This window comes from Myiozetetes cayanensis, unplaced genomic scaffold (genome assembly GCF_022539395.1).
Source record: "Myiozetetes cayanensis isolate MyiCay16 unplaced genomic scaffold, myiCay2020 scf1, whole genome shotgun sequence".
Classification (NCBI taxonomy): Eukaryota; Metazoa; Chordata; class Aves; order Passeriformes; family Tyrannidae; genus Myiozetetes; species Myiozetetes cayanensis.
In genome coordinates, this window is record NW_026086604.1 from 3,435,608 (window position 1) to 3,458,398 (window position 22,791).

A 22,791-nucleotide genomic window follows, 5' to 3' on the forward strand; every position below is an offset into this window, starting at 1 on the left:
ACTTCTCTGTGCTGATAGCCGAGGTCTTCATTCCTTCAAAATGCAGTGATGGGAAAGAAACAGTTTCTACACTCTTACTTTAACTCTTTTCTCAAAGACTTCTCCTTTAAATAGCATTATTTTTATTTCAATTTACTTTTCTTTATGGTTGAGTTTCCTTTATCCTCTCTACCCCTTCCTGCATGTCCTATAAATCCTCAGGTTTTACCTTTAGTTTAAACTTAGTCTCATAAGGAGCTGGTACCTCAATGAGCCAGCATGGGGATTTTGAAAGCTTACAATTAAGATGTTTTTCTCTATCTTCTGGAAGTCACCTTTGCCTCTCAATTCTCTTTGGTAACTTATGCATTTATTTCTGCTCAGTGAAAACTCCTATCTGCTCTTCTCAGATCAGGTTAACTCCTTCCTGAAATGTCTTGGTGTCCCCATGTAAAGAACTGGTACAGTGCTCACTTTACCTCACCAAGATAGCCTTGAGGTTTGAGATATATAGATAAAGATATTTTTTAATTTATTGAAGATTTTCTTTTTATTGTTTCTGATTCTCTAGCAGTGCTGTCTTCACATTGCAGAAAACTAGGTCTGCATAGTTCCAGGTGTCATACAAATTGTTCTGCCAAGCTCTTAGGAACATGAGTATTGTGGTCCCTAAGAGCTTATAGTCCAGTTATATGTGTGTTATATGCTATAGAAATATATATGCCATCTAGGGGGGAAAAAAAAGTTATCAGGGAGGAAGGAATAGGTAAAATACAACAGAGTAATAAGAGAGAAGTAGTTTTACACACAAGTTGTAGACCCCAGATATCAGTGACCACAACCAGTAGGTTTCTGTGGGTATTACTGTGTGACCTCAGCAAGAGGTTTCAGCTTCCATGGGAAAAGATGGGTCAGTATGTGGGAATTTAGCCCGGTCTGAGCTCTATTGCTGTAGCTGGAAGGCAGACAGGCTGGGAATGAGGTCTGTGCAAGGTGCCATGTGGACATCCGCCAGGTCACAGACCTACAGGGTGATCTTTGATACAAGGTCTTCAGGAAAATAAGAAGGGAATTAGTGTCAAAACCAGAGATGAGGAGATTTTAATTCTTAAGGCTTGTGATCCAGTTAGGTCTCAGACAAGGGTTTGGCAATGTAGGCAGAGTGAAAAGGTCAGATTTGGAGAAGTTTGTAGAAAGTGGCATCAGGTTTAATCAGAGTCTGAAGGTATGAGTCATGAGAGGAGATCAAGTCAAAGTGAAAGCTGAGATTGGCAGGAAAGAGTCTGGTTTTATTTCTGAAATTAAGACAGGTATGGAGAGGAAAGGACTTCATGAAAAATTCAGGAGCTAGGTTTTGAGCATGTTCAGTTTTAGAAGTAGTAAATTATTAACAGAAATATCTCAGAGAAAGGCCAAAATTTGTTTGGTTTGATGACACTAGGCTTAGAGATTTCTTGTTTTCTGATTGTTATTTGAGTATTCATATCCAATCTAACAAGGAAAAGTATGGATTTATGTCACAGAGGATGACTGAAAACTTCCATCTGCATATATCTATTACTGTAGTTCTTTTGTGGATTCAGACTGGATTTTGAGACAGGTCATGATATAGAAGCAGAATGCAATCAGAATAAAGAAGTCACAGCATCACAGTAGCTTGATAGTTTCCAGCTCGCATTTGCCTGGATTGTTGTCTCATATCTTAATGCAAAAGTGGGCACATCATATGTAGGGAAAAGGGAAAAAATTTAACTCAATCCGTTGGTAAGTAACACAACTTAGAGTTATTAGACTGAAATATGCTGTGACTGAAATTCAAAGAGACTGCATGAAGAATGTCTCCATTTTAATGTGCACCTCTGCTTTTCAGCAGCTCTGGTGTGTGGACATTGGGCACGTGTAGTCTGGTAACCACACGTCACACCGTGCCTGGACAGAAAGTGCCACCCGTGATCGCAGCATTTGTACCTGGGCTTGTTTAATATCTCTCATTTAGCTCAACTCGTTGCCTTGCAGTCCTGGCTGGGTTAAAGGAGGCCTGTGAGGCTCAGTGTCCCACTGCTCGTATTTACACAGCCACTGAAATGTGGTAAATCATCTACTCAGCCTGTTAATAGAGGGTGATGTATTATCTTGTGCCCAGGCTTTGACTGATCTACAAGGACATGAAAATTCTTACAACCTGGACGTCTTATGCAATGTTACATGGTTCTTTTTTAAGACAAGCATGGAAAATGAGGCAAAGACACATCATTTTTATTTAAATAATCAGTATAAGAGGTTTTCTGCTCTCTTAAAGCATCCTACACTGGTGTCTCTATATATTTGGGCATGGAGATACCTACTGGCTGTCCCATCTCTCTTCTCATTTGCATTTGAGTTCCTTCAGGCCTCAAATAAGACAATTATGCTACACATAGTGTTAGTTTAACTAGCAATTTTTAAAAAAGAAGACAGTTTACCTGTTAGGTATGATCTTGTGCCTCTGTACGAGTCCAGACCATCACTGTGTGCCTGTGGAATAGATAATGCAGAAAATACTGTTTCCACTTGAAATGGTAGAAAATCCAGAAAAACAAATTCTGCTTCCATATTGCCATATTCTGTGAGAGTTTTGGTAAGTAAATTGTGTGGCTGAAGCCACGTATTTGACTCTGCATGCACAAAATTGAGTACAGGAGCCCAGTTTTGTGTCTCTGCTGTTAAGTAGGTACTACTTCTCTGGTGACCAATTGCCATCTCACTGCCATCTCCGTAGGGAGTGTGCCAAAATCACCACCCTTATCACTGATTTCTAGAGCAGGTAACACTCCCTGGAGGTCTGCAACCTATCTAGTACCTAGACTAAACCTGCTTTGAAGTTGAGACACATTTCTAAACTAGCACAGAAGTGCTATAGTCTCCTTTTCTACCATTAACTTTTGCAGCGTCAAGTCAGAAACTCTTGACATAGTTGCTATGAGGCTTTTCAAAATATCCTCTGCAGAAGGAGAGGTTTGTCTCACATCCATCACTGCAGAATGGCAGAAAAAAAGGAGGAAATGTCAAGTCTCATTATGCAACCAGTGAGGAACAACGTGATTTGCTTTCAGTAAACTGTAGGTTAAGTCATGTTATGGTGATTTTTGTGTTTGTCTTGTGCAGAGCCAGAAGTTGGGCTCAGTGATCCTTGTGGGTCTCTTCCAACTCAGGATATTCTATAATTCTGTTCATTTTTGCAGTGGTTTTGCACAAAGCTGCCAGTATACAAAAACCAGTGTTATATGATATATCCTAATATGTGTTGGTTTCGTTTAAATGTAATAAAGGGCTTTTTTTCCCCCTTTTTCTTTTCCCCACAGGGCATGGTAAGAATGCTCTGAAAGTAGTCCTGACAGAGACAAACTATAGAAATAAAGTTTTCAGTAACCTAAAATAACATGCAAATCCCAGGATTGTGCAATTTCAAACACAGGCGTGCACCGTATGCCAGCCTGACCTCCTGGCTGTGTAGCAGACAATAAAAAGAAGCCTTTGTCAAACCTGCTTGTGATGAACAGATAAAAAAAGGTTGGCCCACATTCAGAAATGAGACTATTTCAGCAAGCTGGTGCCGTGTCATGGAATATTTTAAAATAAGTCAAAAGGAGTTTAGAAATTTTCAGGAGTTTACTGAAAAAACAGAACTTTGGGCATCTTAAAATTTTAGGGATCTGCCTTTGAGCATTTAGATTAGGACTAGAACACAAGCAGTATAAACTCTAAAGTGATTTTCAGTTGATAGCAAATTGGGCAAATCACCAAATCACAGGTTATCTTGGCTGCCAGAGGAGAAGTGAGACAAGCAGGTGCCATTCATGTGCCAACAATTTCGCAGGGAAGGAGAAATGTCTGTCATAAAAGGCATGTGCAAAGTAAAATAACTCCCACCAAAGCCAGGGAGGTTACACTGAACTGACTCATTTCTTAAATAAATCTGTGGTTCCTGTGCATTCAGGTTTTAAGATCCCAAGTGGAAGTTGGAGGAATCCAAACCCCAGAGCACTAGTAATGTTTGTGCTTCCCTCCCTCAACCAGCGTGACCCTGGTGTTTCAAGTTAATTGAAGAAGGTTGTACCACATCTTGGTGTTTAGGGCCGAGATCAAGGAGCACTAGAACTGAATGCTGGTCACGTGTCTTGGAGATTAAAATTGGACATAAACATTGTATTGATTTGGAGGAGGAACGCTCACTCAGGGCAAATGTCAAGGTTGAAGAATCCTTTTGCAAGCGAGTCCTACGGGATGCTGCAGCATCCTCAGTCCATTGTCATCACAGAGTTAAAGACAGACACAAACTGGAAGCAATTTGGCAGGAAGGATAATGGGACCAGTTGGGATCTGTCATCAGCATACTGGCCGCTGCAAGAGAGCGATTAAATAGGAAGACACAGACAATTATCAAAGACTAATTGCTTATTGTTGCTAGAACTATATTTTAAATGTGTTTTTCTTTTTAATTGCTTTTGGAGCGAATAAAGTGTCCTTAATTCAATTCTAAAATGTTTGGGAATGGGAAGTCTGCCAGGAACTGGGCAGCTCAGAGGTCTTGTGAAAGCAGTTGCCTCTTTTCACCAGCCTATGTTCATGTTCAGTCATCCCATCCTCTGCCAACTTTCCTGTTTTCAGGTTCATGCCCCTATGTTGGCTGAAGGTCTCTGAGTTGTTGGTACTTGCAGGAAGCTGCAATAGTTTGTTCATATCTTTTCCTGTATTTTTTATTCATCACTGTCCAAGAGTCTTGACCAGAATAGGAGCTGAACTCTTCAGGTCCATAGGGGTTTGGGATCAGCAGGCTCTGAGTATTATGGTAATTTTAGGACAGGACTAGCAGTGGTTGACAAGGTGAGATATCCATGTAATTTAAAGGTGTTACAACACAAACATCTGTACACCTCTGTGCTCTGTTACTACTGACTGCAGGGAAATTAAGCAGGGGGTGAATGTGGCTCAGTATTGTGTCAGTATAAGAATAAATGAGCATGAGAATGTTATGCTCAGGTTTGGTGTGAGGAGCAGGTCCAAATCACATACAGAAGGTTTTATGCTAGTAGCTGTGAGGGTCTTGTGTTATTAAATAACCATTCAGTGCTTTCATGATGAGAATGACAGGGAACACTGTTTTTATATTCATAGAAATATCTTTTGTATGGATGTATTCAGCTCTGAAAATATGGCAGGACCTCGTCATGGACAAATGAACGTAACCAATGCTACATCTCTGTGTGCAAATAATTTGCATGAACAGTTTGGAAAATGAAAGGAGGCTGGACTACATTAGGGAGAACAAGTGCAAAGAGGGGAAACAGAAACAATGTTTAGTTTCATATATTGGAGGAGACACACAGGCAAATTCAAGAATCCTGTCACCTCAGCAGAACACCACATCACCTTCTCCTCTAAGCTGCCATAATGAGACTGAACCCCCAAAACAGGCTACTAAAACTGTTGGTGAACTGACATGCAGCATGAGAGGAGGGCAGGGAACATGCGGGTTTGGAGAAAGGATCAACTTGCTCTGTACAGAGAGTTTGCCTGTAGTACAGGTTTTTTCCTCCTTTCTGATCTTTCTTCCACTTGTATAAAATGTAAGATCAGAAATGGACAGAATTATTCAACCTATTTCTGAATAAATGATTTCCAAAAGAGTTCTCTTTGCATTATTAAGTTCCTTGCAAAACCCTGAACAAACATTCTTGCAGAAAATGGCAGGGGGAAAAAAAGAAAACTGAAGAAGTTGTTCCAGACAGCAGGGCTGGCCCTTTTCTTGCTCTTTTAGGGCAATTAGAAGTAAAGCTGACCTGGGCAAAAATTTTAATCAGCACTTTAGATTTTTTGAACACAGAAAAACTGAATCATTCTGTGAGACCTTCATTTCAGCAACTCTGGCTTGGGCTCTTGGTCTTTGGCTTTCTTCCATCAAAGTACCTGATAGACATTATCAAGAGATGTCACTGATTTTTACTGCTTCTTTCCCCTCCCCAGACCACAGCTCTCCTGGTTCTCGGGCATTTCATGCCCTGAGCTTTGTTGGCCTACTTGTTTGGGCAAAGCCATTGCTCTGTGAGGTGTTTGCTGGAAGTCTTGGTTCAGCTGAAATGAATGGCAGAGGCCAGTGAAACTACATTAGCTGGGGATTCAACATCCAGTTTAAAAGCAAATACTAAGTGGAAATGTCTTAATCCCCCACTGTAACGATGAGCAGACCCACCCTGCCTTCACCTGCAGCCTGCTTTTTAAAATTAGCCCAAACGTGAGTGAGGAGAGTAAACATTGCTGGAATATGCATTTCCACTGAGGTTAAATGTATTTGTGTGCAGCTTTCTAAAATTAAACTTTGACAGTGGCAAACAGGGATTTGGGTGTGGAAATGCAATTAGCTGTGACTCAGGACTCTGGATGTACAGGTGGGCAGCGAGTTGTGAGCTCTCTCATGGAAACTTGACAAAGTAGCAAGAACAACTTACTGTGTGTTAATATGAGCAGAGTAAATAACACAAAATGTTATTAGTGTTTGGCATTCATTTCCAAGTGGCTCCTTTGGGTGATGTAGACAGAAGTGCACCTGGCAGGTGATGGTAGGTGATGTTTTTCATGTGGAGTAGTCATTGTCTTCCTGTTAGTAACATTTGTTCTCTTTTCTTGAGAGTTCTGAGATCCTGAAAGAAAGACATTATAAGAACTCTGATGTATTATTTTTATAGAATGGTCTCCCAGACTTCCTCTGGTGTCAATAAGCATCACCCATCACCTGGGCCAGGAATTAGTTTTTCCATCTTAAAGATTAATTCATGGAGATCCTAAAAGGCTTGGCTAAGGCTTTCAAAGAAATATCAAGGCTTTCCAATTACCCCTCTCAGTGGTTTGCATCAGCTGATACTCTGCCTTCCTAAATGTGCTGTACAACATTTTCTCCCTTCATACAATAATTACTTAGAGAATGTCCTAGAGATAAAATAGAGTGGTCCTGTGCCAGTTCATAGGTGCATGGCAGAGACTGTGTCCTTTTTTTCATGACTATCAAGCATTGCAGGGTAAGTTTGGCACTCAAGGATGACAACATAGTGGACATTGTAGGTAAATGAACATGGAAGGAGGGGCAGCATTCTGTTGGCTTATTAAATTACTTTTAAAATTATTTAACTTTTAATTAGAAGGAGATTGAGAGATTTCTAAAGTCTTTGTGGGGTTTTTTCCCCCCTCTGTCAGCCAGATTTTATGCTCCCACTTTTAAAATGTCATTTGTTTGAATTAAACTTGGTCCTTCTGATTCTCTCTTTCTCTCATATCTGAGTCTTTGGAGGATGGAGATAGAGCCACGACTGTCTTCTGTGCTAGTGACTGTATCTTCTGATTCAGAGCTCCTGTATTCCAAAGCCAATAATGATTCACTCTCACAGCAGTGGTGTGAGCAGTCTCAGCTTTTATATGCCATCTGTGTGAGTGAGCTGAATCTGCAGAAACGGGACCCTGTGCACATGGCTTTTCCTCTGTTCATGGATGAAAATATTAAAGCAAATCCGTATGGTCCATGAGATGTTTTCTGTGTCAGGAAGGGAGTAAAACTGCCTGTCAAACCAAGCTGTTCTCCCTGATGAAAGGGGACTGTTTTTAAACACTCCTTTCCATAGTATTTTGCACGCCAGCCATGTGTGCTTTCTCATCTGACATCTCATTGAGATCCTTGGCTTCGGTTCTGCAGGAGGGAAGTGTGTTCTGGAAGGGAAGGAAATTATCTTTCAATATATACACAGGCACGTGTGCACACACATGGTCTTGAATCAATCTTAAATGAATTGAATTTTTTTTTTTAGGAATACGAAAGAAAATTAATCTGGTTGAGCCAGACTTAATTGCTTCCCTTTTGTTTGGATTTTCTATTTTCTCTTGAAGATATTAGGAAGCAATGCTCTGAGCTATTATTAGATACAAAGGTAGAGACAGAGGGCAAAGGGTTCATTTACAATTCCTGCAGCAGTGCACTGAATTTTAAGGCTAAAAGGCAAGTTGATGAGCATCTTGAAAATAAGAATTCATCCACTAAGTATGAGTGGAGTGTACTCCATGGAGTATTTCTGAAGGTTCAGGCTAGTCTGGGGAGCTAACCCTTTTTGCAGCTACCCACTGGCTGGAGGAACCAGAAAAAAAAAAAGTGGTCTTGTTTTTTTCTTTTTTAGTTAAGGAAAGGACTCACCTTGCAGGGAGAAGCTTGAAAACATGAACTAATATAAAGTAATGAATTGATATAAACACATTTCTTTTGAAGTAAGCAACTGGACTTCAGTTCTCTGTCAGGAGACTGGGAAGCTTTAAGGTTATCCACAGGCACACATCCTGTGTTTTGAAAAATTCAAGTCAGTTAATCCCAGGTAATGGGATACCATTATAACCACTACCTCACCTCCATGATCTTGGGGTAATACTGCAAGGAGCAATTTGATCATGTTGGGCAGGAGGGCCCACAGCATTAGAGTGTGCTGTTGCAAAAGAAATCCAACGCCAAAAAGGTTTTCTAGCCCTTTCCTAAAATGCAGTGGTGATTGTAACTTCCTTTCAATCAGAGAACGGTTGAGATTGGCAGGGATCTCTGGAGATCATCTGGTCCTAATCCCTGTCCAGGCTGAGCCACCTAAAGCCACTTGCCATGGACCATGTCCAGATGGTTTTTGAGTATCTCCAAGTATGGAGACTCCATAACCTCCCTGGGCAATCTGTGTCAGCACTTGGTCACCTTCAGTGTAAAAAAAGTGTTTCCTGATGTTCAAAGGGAAGCTCCTGGGTTTCGGTTTGTGCCCATTGCTTCTGGTGCTGTCACTGGGCACCACTGAAAAGAGCCTGGCTGTGTCCTCTTTGCACCCCCCAGGTGTTCACAGACATTGTTGTGATCCCCTGGAGTCTTCTCTTCTCCAGGCTGAACATTCCCAACCTGTCCTCATAGGAGAGATGCTCCTGTCCCTTAATCCTCTTCATGAGCCTACATTGTAGTCTCTGCAGTATGTCCATGTCTCTCTTGTACTGAGGAGCCCAGAACTGGACACAGGCACTCCACATGTGGCCCCAGCAGTGCTCTCATTGTCCAAAACTGAGCTCCTGTGGAAAGGAAGGGTTTGGAATGGGGGCTGTTCCAACTGAGATGCAGACATGGGTTTTGGATAGCTCCAGTTTGAGCACCGTAGGGATTTTTGGGGCTCGCTCTGCCAAGCCTCTTGTATCTGGGACTTGCTGCTGCATTTGGGCAGCTTTGGTCAAGGAGGGATTTTTTTCTGGGTAGCTCAGCTTTGCTGACCTGACCTGTGGAATAAATGTTCTTTTCTGAACTTGTTTCTTCTTTCACATTAGCTTTTTTTTTTTTCTCTCTCCCAGTGGCTATGCTGAGCCTTGTTCAGTTTTGCCAGGCTAAAGGGCATCACAAGAACATGCATCATTTTGTACTTTTTTGTCTAAGGCAACAAAACAAAAATAAGTTTAAAAAAAATCGTTTTGTTGTAATTTTTTTTTTCCCTTTGAAAGCTCCTGAAGCATAAAAATAGTGTCTTTCCTTGAAGAGAAGATATTACTAATGTAAATCCGATGCTGTTGGCAAAGGAATAATATGATGTATGTCATAAGGCAAGGGACTGAGGAGGAGCTGGAGTGATGGAAATGCCTCACGGGCATATGAGATTGTGGGGATAGGTATTCACACAGAGGATGCTTTCTTACATGTCCCAGGGCTTTCTCTTATCTCTGAACATGAACCTGTAGTGAAATAGAAATGTTCCTGTATTAATAGTGCTTTGGAGATAACCCTCATCTGAAAAAACACAGTAATACTGCACAACTGGGAACCCTTTCAGAGCAGGGAATTGGACTAAGAATTTCCTAGTGTGTTGGTAATGAAACATTTTGGTTCTGTATAAGCAAATGGGCAAGGTTAGTGGACACATTACTCTGGTTGTCATTGTCCCAGCAGTAACCAATTTAGAGGCTTTATATTTTCTGCTATCCCAGAAAGGGAAAGAAAAGTAGAGAGTTAAAAATAGAAATCCCAGAAGGAATTAAAGTGCAAAGAGTGAACAAACTCGTAGTATTGCTGTATAATTTTGAAATTCTTTTTTTTCCCTTATAATCTGGATTTTAATATATGTATTACATTGCAAATTCTGGCAGTGGCTGTCCTGCTCCAAAAGGTCACCTCCATACAGGAGGATTTATTCTGGCTGTAACATGTGAACGTGGGCACCCAGCACTGGATCTATCTAGCTACTGTTTGTATTGATGATTTCTGTTTGTATTTCCCTTCACCTGATGCTGTGGATTTCCTGGAGAAGCATGAGAAATTGTCTGTGGCTTTGACCTTCAAGGGAGCAGGTTAAAAAGATATCTTCTGGTGCCTGTGTATAGATCATGACTGGGTTATTTTTTCTTTTTTTCATAGCTCTTTCAACAGCTGTGGACAGATATCAGACCTTCATGAAGTGTTTTATTCAAGTAGGTCCCCTGTAGCACTGCCCTACACAGGACAAGGGTGGTTCATTTCCTTTCTCAAAGTTAAGTGACCTGCACTCTCAGTTTCATCAAGGTCACTTTTCCTCTCTGAGTTTTCCATCAAGATTAGCACAGTTTCTAAAGCAGGTGTCCGGCCTGATGTGGAATTGCCTCCTTGCTTTGCAGATATCCTTGTTGACGGCCAGCTCTGTGACTGTGATGTCGTGGTGAACTGCCAGGTGGGCGACCCCGTCCCGCTGCAGGTGAAGTTGACCAACTGGAGCAAACACAGCGTGGGGCCCTTCGCCCTCACCGTGATGCCCTACCAGGATTACCAGAACGGGGTGCACAACTATGACCTGCAAGATGCCATCACCTTTGTGGGGTCCAACACCTTCTACATCGACTCAGTAAGTTGTTTCATCAGGAAAATCAGGAGTCTGGATGATTGGCATTTGCAGACAGGGCTTCCTTATTTGATTGTGCATTTTAAGTCAAATTAATTTTTGGAAAGCACCATGATTATGGCATCTATTGCTGGGTTGGGGGATACAGAATCATCTCTCTGAAATGGTTTAAGACTGTAATTTCCTACCATGAAAACCACTAGTAAATTATCAGAGTCAGTAGCCTTTGGTCACTCCGGGTCGGACTAAATGTGAGCAGGTAACATGGATTGAATGGTCAATACCATTCTGCCAGTCCCTTGAGTCATCCAGTGCAGCCTGCAGTAATAGATTTTAAATAACTTTTCTTTTTCTCTTTAGTCCATAAGAAATATTCCCCAGGCTGAGCCGAGGAGCTCAGCAAATCAGTTTTAGTCAGGTCCTGAGGAAACGCAACAGACTGTAAAAAGAAAATGCTAAACATTAATGACCAGTCTGATGAGCTGGTTCATTTCCTTGGTGCTTAGCATACTGTTACAAAACTATAAAGAAATGCTTAAAATGAGGCAAAAAAGCCCCTTTTAAAAACAATTTAGATTATGATTTTTCTCTCCATTTCTTTAGAAAGTTCAAGTCTGGGAACTTTTTGCTTCTGAGGCAAGACACTGAAAATACAGATAAAACTACTCTCTCCCACATCTTTTTCCCCCAAAAATGCAACAACAAAATACCAGGAATGAAAACTTACAGATAATGCTGTCGAGTGGAATAAACAGCATTTTGGGTAACTTATGAAACAAACATGAAGAAGGGGATGAGCATTTGGGATAGTGCTTAGGACCTTTGCTTAGGTCAGCTTTTTGGATCAATAATAAAATGTACCTGTCAAAACTGAATATACAAGTGAACCTTAGTAAGAAAGAAATTAAAGGTTAAACACAGGGATAGTCACCATGCACATTTTTCAATTACCCATCACAGAAGAAAATAGTTCTAAAAGCTAATGAGCATGAAATACACCATCAGCTTGAATTTTAATGGGGGCTAACGGTATTCTTATAGCTGAATAATTTAAGTATGTCAACAGAAATCATCCAGAGATGGCTTTCTTTGACTCTCTCCTGACAATGTGGAGCTTTTAATCAGACTGGTAGTGTTTGGATGCCTGGCTGCCGAAGGGCCTGACCCTCCAGGCTAATGAGGGAATAGGGAGATGTCAGTGTGATGTATTCTTACCTTCTGATTGAGTCTCCTGCGAGGCAAAAAGTCAGGAGGTTACATTTCTTGTGCCTGCCCAGGCAGCCTTCTCATACGTTACGGTCTCTGCTTTTGCCCCATTGTTCAGGATTGTGACATTTCTCCTGTAAACACAGTCCCCAAGAAGTTAAAAATAGAATTGTTTTCTGCTATTTGTCCTCCTTTCCATCCAAAAAGGTGAAATGAAGAAAATATTGACTCTTAGACAAGAAGTGTTATCTTTCACAGTGTGTGGTGTTGATACTATACAGACTCCCAGAGAAAATGCTTGGTCATGTTTTGTCGAGGCATAGAGCCCTCATCATGGAAGAAAATTCTTCAGTGTATCTAATGGTGTCAGAGGCCATTTCTTCCATAATGATAACTAATTTAGTAATGGAAAATAGATTTCAGAAAGGTTCACCTGTTTTGGGGACAAGAAGTCCTGGTTTGTGCATTTGATGGTTCAGGGAAGAACGACCACACACAGAACTGTGTTGATGCTCTGAGTTTGGTCAAAAGTCAGACAGACCCGGTCAAAAACCAAAGAAGCTCATGACTGGGTGAGATGAAAGAGATTCAGAGTTTCTCTTTTTTATAAATGAAAGTTGAGGCACTGGACCAGATTCCCTGCAGGTCTTCAACTCTGTGCTGCTCTGTTGAAGCCATTAAAAATGGCCCCATTATTTTTTTAACCTCAGGTCATTGGCACTCGATTATTTTCCTTGTTTAATGGAGGTGTCTTGAGACACTGCCCTTTCCCAGCTGCTTGTGAAAGATGCTGCCCTCTTCCCCAGCAGACCCACCGGGAGAGATGATGTGAGCACTTGTTTTTTGTGCAAAGTTGTCCAGTTTAGCAAAACTGACGTTCGTCAGCACTTTAAGCTAATTGGGCTGACTTCACACTGACACTGGCACAGAGGTGCTGACATGATTTATTGCAGAGCTGAGCTGGGTGGGAGAAAGGATGGAGAACTAGAGTATGGTTTGGTGTATCACTGGTGTGTGGTCAAGAATGAGTGGGAGCATCAAGTATTACAGCAATAAAAGATACTTCCCACACCCTGAAAAATTTGTTTTGTTGTCATGCTGATGCAGAAACTGCATTATTGGTATTCAATTAAATGTGATTTCTCTGGGGGAAAAGCAAACAAAACCCCAAACTGTCCTGCTTTCCTAAATGTTAGTTTCATATTGAGTCTCATGCTCAAAAACTCACAGTTATTTTTGATTCTGGACTAAAAAGTTTCAAAGCAGTTTCAGCTGCTATCTGGAAGACAGGGCATACATACAGGAATTTTCAGAATGCACATGCTGCTTTGCAGTATGAATATAAATCGTTGAAAGGGCAAAAATCACACGATTTCGTATTTCTCTTTCTTGTGGCTTGAAGTCCAGGTGAGACGATTTATCTTGGAGGTAATGTAATGACGCTCATTCACCTTTTTGTGCTTTTCCTTCAGTTCAATGCAGCAGCCCGGGTCTGTGTCACAAAGACTCTGCTGGGACATGCTACTTCAAAAAGCAAAGTCTTTTATTGAAAATTTTAAAGGATATTGAACTATTTCCATGCATTTCAAATTAAGTAGAATCTGTATTTTTAAGCACAACTTCTAATTTGGTTCACCTTACTTTTCTATGTCTCTGTTTAACTGAAAAAGTGACTTTCTCCGTTATTATTTAGATAGTTGACATTTTTGTTCAGTGGGGAGGGGGTTTGAATCACAAGATGGCATGGTGGCATCCACTCATTAAAATACAGTGCATTGATTTAATTTTTTTATCTCACTTCACAACATGAAGTTTATCTTAAGCCATATTATTAAAATTTTTAGTTCTTATCAATTTTTTTTAATTAATTAGTTAATCAGACATAGTTGCTTCTTTCCAAATCAAAACCAAAAATATTATCTTCTATGGAGATTCCTTTAGCTCCCAGCAATACGTCCTCCCCTGTTCCTTCTGGTGCCATCACTATTCTCAAGCAGGCTTTTTTTCCTGCGTGTGTTATCACGCACGAGATCAAGTGGTTGGTAGTGGGAGATGAGGAGAAATTCATTAGTAGATGGTCATTTTGAATAAGCTCAGAAGCCATGATGAACATTTGCTCACTTCTGGCAGGTCCTCTGTGGCCCATCTGGAACAAATTAGTTTTCTTGGCACTGTTTTACTCGCACTGTAAACTCTTTGGGGCAGCGAACAGGAGCTGGCACTAGCCCTAATCTCCAACTGAGCTCCCTAAGTATTACAGCAGTATAAATAAGTAGTAATTAGTTCTAAGCAATCTCAGTCCCACATGGTAGCCTAAATCAGGGAAGGATTAGGATAGATCTAGAAACTTATTTTTTCTTCCATCTTGGTGAACAAAGGAGTAATGTGGACATTTTTTTCTTGATTCTTTGGCCTTTTTTTTTTTTTTTTTTTTTTTTTTTTCCTGGGGTAGAAGCTTCCCATCTTTGGTTTCCACAATTTGATGGAATTTTAGTAACGTCTGTTTGAGCTCTGACTCAGCTCAGGGAGCATGTATTCAACAGCATCCCAGGTTGGCACAGCAAGTAACGACAAATCTAGGTGGTGACACTGAGAAAGCTGTGTGCTGCTAGATCGAATGACAGTACAAATTTGGACTAGGTCAGGCACAAATATGTGATCTTCATGTTTCTCATAGGTTAGCTGGATCTTGCACTGCAATCAGTGGGCTGGTGTGTCCTGTCAGCTATGGCAGTGAACATCTGACACTTCAGATGTGAACACATCTGAACGAGGCACCCTGAGCTCCCTTCACAGGCATGGGGGAGCCATACAGTTTAGGAAATATTTTACCTCGTTCTGCATTTGGTGAGGTGAATCCTTGTGTTGAACAGCTGGCTCAGATGTGGACACCCACTTTACAGACATTTGGGTGGATTCAGTTCCAGACAGGGACACCTGAGTGAGTAGGTGTTGCCATGGAGGCTGGCCCACTGGCCCCATTAGTTAATGGAGATGTGGTCTGCAGCAGATAGAACCTGGCTTGTAAACACCAGGAGTGAGATTATGTTGCCTAAAAGTAGATGTCTACTGTCATCTAGGTTCTGTCATCTGGGGTGAGTATCCTACAGACCTCCACATGCTGCCAGGAATCCTGTAACACATCCTGTAAATCTTCCCAGATGTTTCAGTCCCTTAGGCCATCCCAAATGTCACGAGGTACCTGTGTTTAGGCAGCTGTATCCTGACTATCTAGGCTTCCTAGGCAACCCGTTCTGTGTTTGCTCCACTGTTAGCATTGATTAGATATTTTCTTTCTTTAGTAGAAGCTTGGATACCTGGTGTGCAGAGAGACACCTAAATGTAGGTGGTTTAACCTCAAAATTAGTCCTGTGCTTGGTGTACCATTTGGGCTGGATGTGACCCTCTACTGACCTGACTGCTGCTGGTGTACTTCTGCTCTTTTGGGAATGTTTGTAGGCAGCCCTACTGGAGATGTAACCTTACTTTCCAAAGTTGGTTCCTATTTTGGAAGAAACGTCTTGTCTGCATCTCAACAGTGCGAAGGTTTGAAGCTACTTTTGCTTCCCTATTTCTCCAAACCACAAGTGTTGATTACAGTAGTGGTGGTACAAGTGGCCAAGCAGATGTGGATAGAGCCCAAACCATGAACATTGATGTCTGGTGTTGGTGCTGATGTGCCTGAAGCCACATTTCCTGCTTGTCAAGGGCTCTGATCAGTGCTGTTACAGATATTCCTTCATGGTGCAGGTAGATTAGGAAAAATGGGCTGGGAGCTTGAAAGAGGTGCCGGTCCTGAGGAGGCTTTATTTGCTGTTTGCCTCCACCCTTTTCTGGCTTTAGTGCCTGCCTCTGTCCTGCTCTGGATGCAAGTTCACATCAGTTCCAGTCAGGCAGAAAACAGGCAGGCAGCCCTGGGAGAAGGGGAAGGAAGCGAGAAGGGAGACGGCTTGATGTTGTTCTGCGTGTCCAGACACAGTGCCAGAGGGCAAGAACTTGTACCCATCGAGGAGGGGAGATGCCAAGGACAGGGGCAGGAGAACAGCTGTGGCTGCTCTGATCGTTCACGTGGATGAGACAATGCTGATACAAGTTTGCCTTAGGTCAGCACCAAAACCAAAGGGAACCTGGACTCTCCAGCTCTGAGGATGTGGCTGCTTGTGAACAGCCAGACCCTTTTTCAGGAGCAGCAATTTAGAATCATAGAATCATGGAAAGGCTTGGGTTGGAAGGGACCTTAAAGATCATCCAGTTCCAATCCCCTGCCGTGGGCAGGGCCTTTTTCCACTAGACCAGGTTGCTCAAAACCCCATCCAACCTGGCATTGAACACTTCCAGGAATGGGGCATCCACAACTTCTCTGAACAGCCTGTGCCAGTGCTTCATCACCCTCACAGTAAAGATTTTTTTCTGCATATCTAACCTTAACTTCCCCTCTTTCACTATTTGATCCCCATGCTCCCTACAGTTCCTGCTGAAGAGTCTCCAGCTTCCTTGTAAGCCCCATTCAGATACTGGAATGCTGCTGTGAGGTCTCCACGCAACCTTTTCTTCTCCAAACTGAACAGCCCCAACTTTCTCAGCCTACTTATCATCTTTGCTTTGGTCTTCCTATGCAATGGCAAGTTGCCCTTCAGCAAAGGGAGTCCACAGGCACTTTCCCAGTTAATACCCTATGGTTGATGTCCCAATTTACCAGATGACTAAGTTTTTTATGGCAGACAACAGTCCTGATAACCTTGGAGCCTTGGTCTAATCCCCTCACTCTTGAAGGTGGTGATGTCCCTTCAGTTCCTAGGGATGCCTCTGGCGAAGGGGACATCACTCCCTCCTGAACCCAACCAAATCCAGCACATTTGGACAGCTCTGTGCTACTGCATCCAACACCAGAGTTTCTGTTGTGGTTGGGCTTGGCTGTCTGCTTGTCTGACCAGTGGTATGTCCTGCTGTCAGTTTGGAATCAACGCTGGACTCTGTAATGTGATGGACCCTGAGGTGTTTGGGGATGACCAAAGAAAGGTCCATTGCCACTGGGTGTTCAAGTGAAAAGAAAACACATGGGCACAGCTCTACCTGTGAAAGGAGGGATGACTCCATGAGTGTATCTTAGGTTGATGTTTTCAGAGTCCAGAGAGAAGAATGGAACTGGTAGAGATGGTTTTGGCTGAGGGAAGAGCAGTACTGAGGAGATCAGGTGTCCTTTTTGGGGTCTTTTCTGCTGGGGTTAATTTGCCTTTTCACAATTTTTTGAAAAAATCCATCCAGTGGAACGACTTTGTTGTTGATTTCATGTTTTGCATCTGCAGTAACTTTAATCCAATTCCAGGCACCCTGAAACTGGATTTAACATCTTTTGGGAGCAGATATTAATTCAAACATTATCACATGCTAAACAGTCGTGGGAGTGTTAAAGTTAGAAATGACTGAAGTGTGTTGCTGAAATGATGAACTAAGATATATTACTCTTTGGGAAGATACAGACTGTAAATTTTTTTCTGTTGAAGGGATATATGTAAATGTAGAAACATTGTGTACTCTGTATTTTATTTGGACAAGTTAAATCAGGGTACCTACTTCTTTTTTCTTGCTAAACTTCATTATTTCAATGATTGTGAATATTAAAGAGTCCTAAATTCCTAATATTAAAGATTAGAATTTGCAGTCAGATTGTGTCAAGATAGTAAGTGAGGATGAACTTAGTTGTTGATAAGTTGTTAAATGGTGTTTAAAATTAATTCAGAGACATGATTTAGAACTTTAATAGACATGTTGATAAATGCAGTCAAAGGAAAGATTTAGTGTGATCTCTACCTTAAACCAACTCTCTTTTGGAATCAGTGGCTCCTGAAAGCCTGTATTCTGGTTTGAACTGTCCAACATCTTTACTACATGAGTGAAAAATACAGGATTTAATCCTCAGTGCAACAGTTTTACTAGAATAGGGACAAGATCTTTCTCCTTTTTGTATGAAAGCAACATTAAAATGTGAATCAAGAATACTTGGAGATCATTTGAAGGAGCTACTGAACTGCAATTAATTTGCTTTGTTGCTGGTTTATTTATACTGATTTTTACGTTCTCTTTTCCAGGTAAAGCCGACCAAAGACTCTGTGTACTTTGGAGCACTTCTCTTTCTCTATACAGGTGATTTCTACCTGAATATCAAATTCCATGAAGACAACTGCAGCAGGGAGCTGCCTCTCTCCTGGCTCTGCCTTCCCAGTGTCCACATCCGTGCTACGGAGCCCGTGGTCCCAACGAAGCTGTAAATGGACTGTGTGCTACTTGATTAACCACAGCGCACAGCAATGCTTGGCACAGCCTCTGCTTGACCCCAGCTTGTTTCTGTCCAACCCCAGGCCACAGACTCCACTTTGGAGGAACAGCTGAACACTTTCTGAATTGGCTGATAGTCATTTGGGCAGCTGCCTTTGCTAATTTCAGAGAGAGAAGGAGAGAGATTATAACTGTGCTGGAGTTTTCCTCTGTTTCCAAAAAGCCTTTGAAACTGCTAATATGTGCATAATACTTTAATATACTCCATTGATGTCAGTGGTTGGAAAGGGTCTTGAGGACTGAATTTAACCATGTGTTGAAGGTCTCAATTCCAACCTGAATAATGATTTAGATTTTTTCAGTAAGGTTTGTGTATCTGTATGAAATTCCTCCTGGCTTGTTCTGGGCCCATGGCATGTACCCTTGAGGTGTAGCTGTCTCTTAGATTTTGTTCACTGGCTTGTTCTTGTTCACTTGTTTGCTGAGTATTTGGTGTCTTTGGTAATAAATGGCAGCAGTGGTGCTTTTTAGTGTGTTACTGAAAGTAAGAATAGCAAATGTGCCTCCAGTTCTCTCCCTCCCCTGACCCAGTGCCACTTGCTCCTGGTGAAGTCACTGCCTTTAGTTTGGCAGATCTGTGAACTAGAAAGGAAAGAGAGTGAGGAAGAGCTAAAGAGTTTTGTCCTTGAGAGAAGAAATAAGCCAACTTTTGGGTTGCCTAGGGCTTGCCTGTGAATTTGGGCTGTCACAGTTGTGTTTTATACAATCACCTTTATACAAACATTTGCAGGCACCTAAGGTTCCACCAGAATTAATCAGATGGTTATTAATATAATTTTGCATGAGTTTTTGCAAACTATTCTGATCAGATTTTTCATGCTAATATACTGCTTTTTTATGTGGCTGGGTTTTCTTTTTTTTCTTTCTTTCTTTTTTTAAACTTTTTTTTTTAAGTTTGATTATTAGCGAGTTAAGGCCATGGAATTCCTGACTGTAAAACTAGTTGATGGATGTACTGAAGATTTAGCCTGTTTTTCAGAGTAATGTTTTTGTATAGTGAGATATGTTTTTACCCCATGTAAAGCGGGGAGATGCCTTAGCTGTATGATTAATATATTATTTCATGGACCATATGTTTAAAGCCTGTCTCAATATTTTCTTAAAGTTGTAGTTAAATTTGGTGATAGAACACTTCTGGGGGTGGATACACCAAGATGCAGCGGGGGTGGTCCAGTTAACTCTATATGATTTAAATTAACATGCATAATCTTTTTGCAGTTTTTTTTTTTATTCTTTAGACTTCATCCCAATGTGGGCCCCCCATTTCATGCCTGACCCAGTAGCTTCTTCTGGCTCTCTGCACCATATTTTTAGATGTGACTGGTGTTTTCCATAGGAAAGACAGTGCTCAAAACTCAATTCATTGCATGTTTGCAGATGACTGTAATGTATTCATCCTAAATATATTTCTAACTTGCGGGAACTATAGCTATAGCGTGGAATTTCCGGTGTATGCAGGGTATTATCTCCAAAAAACGTGTATTGTGGCAATGTTATCAGTGTTTGTGCTTGAGCTGTGGCTCTGTGCACAGCTTTGAATGCCAGAGTGGAAGTTTTCAGCCTTGACCTAAAGGGAATCCGAGGCCAGCTGAAGATTCACTTGCAATGATTTACTGCTCTGTCAGCAGTGTCCAGTGACAAAACTGTTCCTTAGCCTTGCACAGTGGCTCTGGGCCAGAACTACCATGAAAAGAGGGGGTCCAACAGCTGAGCTGGGCATTTATTTTTGTGTTGGTGGAGCTTGATTTACCAAACTGTGCAGTGAGGCTGAATTCTCTGTCACTGGGTAGGCATATAAGCAGAAAAATTAAGATCCAAGGAGAGCAGGAACTAAACCAGTTGATCTTCTCCATAAAAGCTTGGTTTTGACATGTGTGTCTGTACTATGTTGCACAACACTGTTGTAGCAAAATCCAAATTGGGTTTTATTCAGTATTCCCAGCAGGTAATCTGCAGATTCTAGGAACACAGCTAAGGCTTTATAAGGGCCATGTTGCATTCCAAACAAAAATATTGTGAAGCACATGCTGTTGCATTCAGGATGCTTCAACTTACCCAGCTATGGGATCATTTCCTAATTTATTTTTGACAGCATTCTCTGAGGAGAGAGGGTCTTGTTCTGTGAAGCCTGTGCTGGGATGCAACATTCCTGTACCTTTTTACTTATAAAGGATCCTGATCCAGAGCCTGTTGAAGCTGTTGGAATGGGAACAGCTTTTATTATAACAAAAGCAAGCTGTATTATTTCCTAGGTATCCAATACAACATTATAAATCTGCCATATGTGCACATAAATATTAGTTCTTATGTATGAGCTGACCCTTAAAGGTCTATCTGTTCATTATATAGTAGACTGCTCTGTCCCTTGTCAGCTGTGATGCTTAGTTGCTTTGGGCATTTATGATGTCTTTCCTAATTTTCTCACACTTTTACTTGTCTCAATGAGAGAGATGAAACACAAGAAATTCTTCCTTCTGGAGATAATTTTTGACTTGTCCAGAAGGAAAATATTTAAGTGTTAGTGTAATTTGGAGAAAGGTGATGGGAAGGTGTTTAAAGTCATTGGGATTGCTGTCAGGATTGGTCACTATCCTGCTTGGAAGAAGGATGACATTCCTCTGATCTGTTCTCCTGTCCTGGTACTGAAAACTTTCTTTTATTCCCCCAAAATACCCAGCAATTATTTTGAACATGGTAAGCCAAACTGCTCATTGTTATACAGATGTAAATCTGACACAAGCCCAGTGGTTGCATTAAATCATTCCTTATTTAAATCACCGTTGCTGAGAGCAGACGTTGTTTCAATCGATGTGTGCGCTGGAGAAGCATAAGTTGTGTAACTTCAACTGCCTGAATAAATACTCATTTCATTGTATTTAAACCTCTGCCTGTCTCTTCTGTCTGTAGTTCCTGATAGTGTTCTTGTGTGTTCTTATTGGTAATAATACATGTCTCTTGATGCTGTATTCTGTCTCTGAGAGAATGTATTTGACCCTGGAATTGAAATTTCAGCTTCACTCAGACTTTCTCTTCCCAGATGAACCCAGAGCTGGTGAGAGATGTCTGCTCCATTGCGTGGCTCCTGTGTCAGTGTCTGGTCACTGTCAGCTGAGGGGACAGAGCTGCACTCACATAAAAGGCAACAAATGCCTCAGTATCCCAGTACTGACACCGAGGGTGCTGAGGGACTGGCATGGGCTGCCCAGAGAGGTGGTGGGTGCCTCATCCCTGGAAACATTTGAGGTCAGGTTGGATGGGGCTCTGAGAAACCTGACTTTGTTAAAGATGTCCCTGCTCATTGCAGGGGGCTTGGAACTAGATGACCTGTAAATGTGCTTTCCAACCCAAACCATTCCATGACTCTATCATCCTTTCTATCCTCTAAGAGCTGAAAGACTGGAAGGAGGACCAAGTGTTGGAAGACTGGCTGCAAGCACTTAAAAACCATCTGATGTCCAGCCCTGTTTGAGCTCCTTCTATCAAAGTCCTGAGGCTCCTGTGTTTGGATTCCCAATCTAGAAGCTCTTACACTTTCCTTAGTGAGAGCCAGCTGCACTCTCCCTTCCTTGAATCCTCTGGCTCCCTTCCTGGGTGTGGGCACTTTGTCACTGAAATGGGATTGTGCATCCATCCTGCTTGCTCTAAAAACAATCTAATGCTGGCTGCCAGCTCCTTGGGATGGGAGCAGGCCTTCTAGGGCTCTAGGCTTGCAACTCAGCTGTTTGAGTACAGGTAGGATGATTTGAAGGCTTTCATACAGGTGCAGGCTTTACAGAGCTTTGTCAACACTAGTGCTCTTTTGTTAATAAAGAAGACACAAAGATCTGGAAAACTGTTGTGTCCAGTGTTCAGTGATAGATGTTTACTTCTGCAAGTTAGACCATTCTGGGGTTGGGTCAGGGTCCTTGGGTTGTTCATTATCCTTTTATCTCTTAGTTTCTCATCTTACTCTTTCTCGTCCCATCCTTCACACCAATCCTTCCACTCACTGCACATTTCTGCTTTTCTTTGTTTGGTCTCAGCAGAAAGGATCGAGTTGTCCCTTTCTATTTCTCCTTCCTTCCTTCCTCTGCGTCTCTGTTAGACCCCTCCAAGAACTTTGTTCATGTTGGGGAAAAAATTGCTTCAAACCCAGCTTCAGTTGTTAAAAAGAGCATCTTTAAAGCATTTTGAGTTATTTCATTTGCACAAGATCGTGTCTGTTTTATTACCATCTGATGTTGCTTTTTAGAATGATACTTAGGCCACTACATTCACGATGCATCAATTATCCCATAACACCAGTGGGATTTGTGCTGTGTGTAGGTGACATCAATTAACATGTATTGCTTACTCACTGTCCCTGTGTTCCTGATTCAGTAAGATATCTAAGCATGTC

General features: G+C 41.6%; 1 protein-coding gene and 1 long non-coding RNA gene across 5 annotated transcripts in view; one reads left to right on the plus strand and one right to left on the minus strand.

The window, feature by feature from the left end:
• Positions 1-21,288, plus strand: part of TRAPPC9 (trafficking protein particle complex subunit 9) — a 449,139-nt gene extending 427,851 nt beyond the window's left edge. For all 4 annotated transcript variants that reach the window (XM_050327783.1, XM_050327777.1, XM_050327790.1 and 1 more), the window contains exons 22-23: positions 10,651-10,874; positions 18,167-21,288. In XM_050327783.1, the coding sequence (XP_050183740.1) occupies positions 10,651-10,874; positions 18,167-18,346 (404 nt within the window). In that variant the 3' untranslated portion in view covers positions 18,347-21,288. The remainder of the gene's footprint in view (positions 1-10,650; positions 10,875-18,166) is intronic.
• The window catches only part of LOC126646471 (uncharacterized), a 40,636-nt gene that overhangs the window by 15,911 nt on the left and 1,934 nt on the right, over positions 1-22,791 (minus strand). Inside the window, exons 2-4 of the long non-coding RNA XR_007630299.1 lie at positions 12,087-12,211; positions 6,465-6,656; positions 2,442-2,493 (exon numbers count right to left, since the gene is read on the minus strand). This is a non-coding gene — a long non-coding RNA (uncharacterized LOC126646471). The remainder of the gene's footprint in view (positions 1-2,441; positions 2,494-6,464; positions 6,657-12,086; positions 12,212-22,791) is intronic.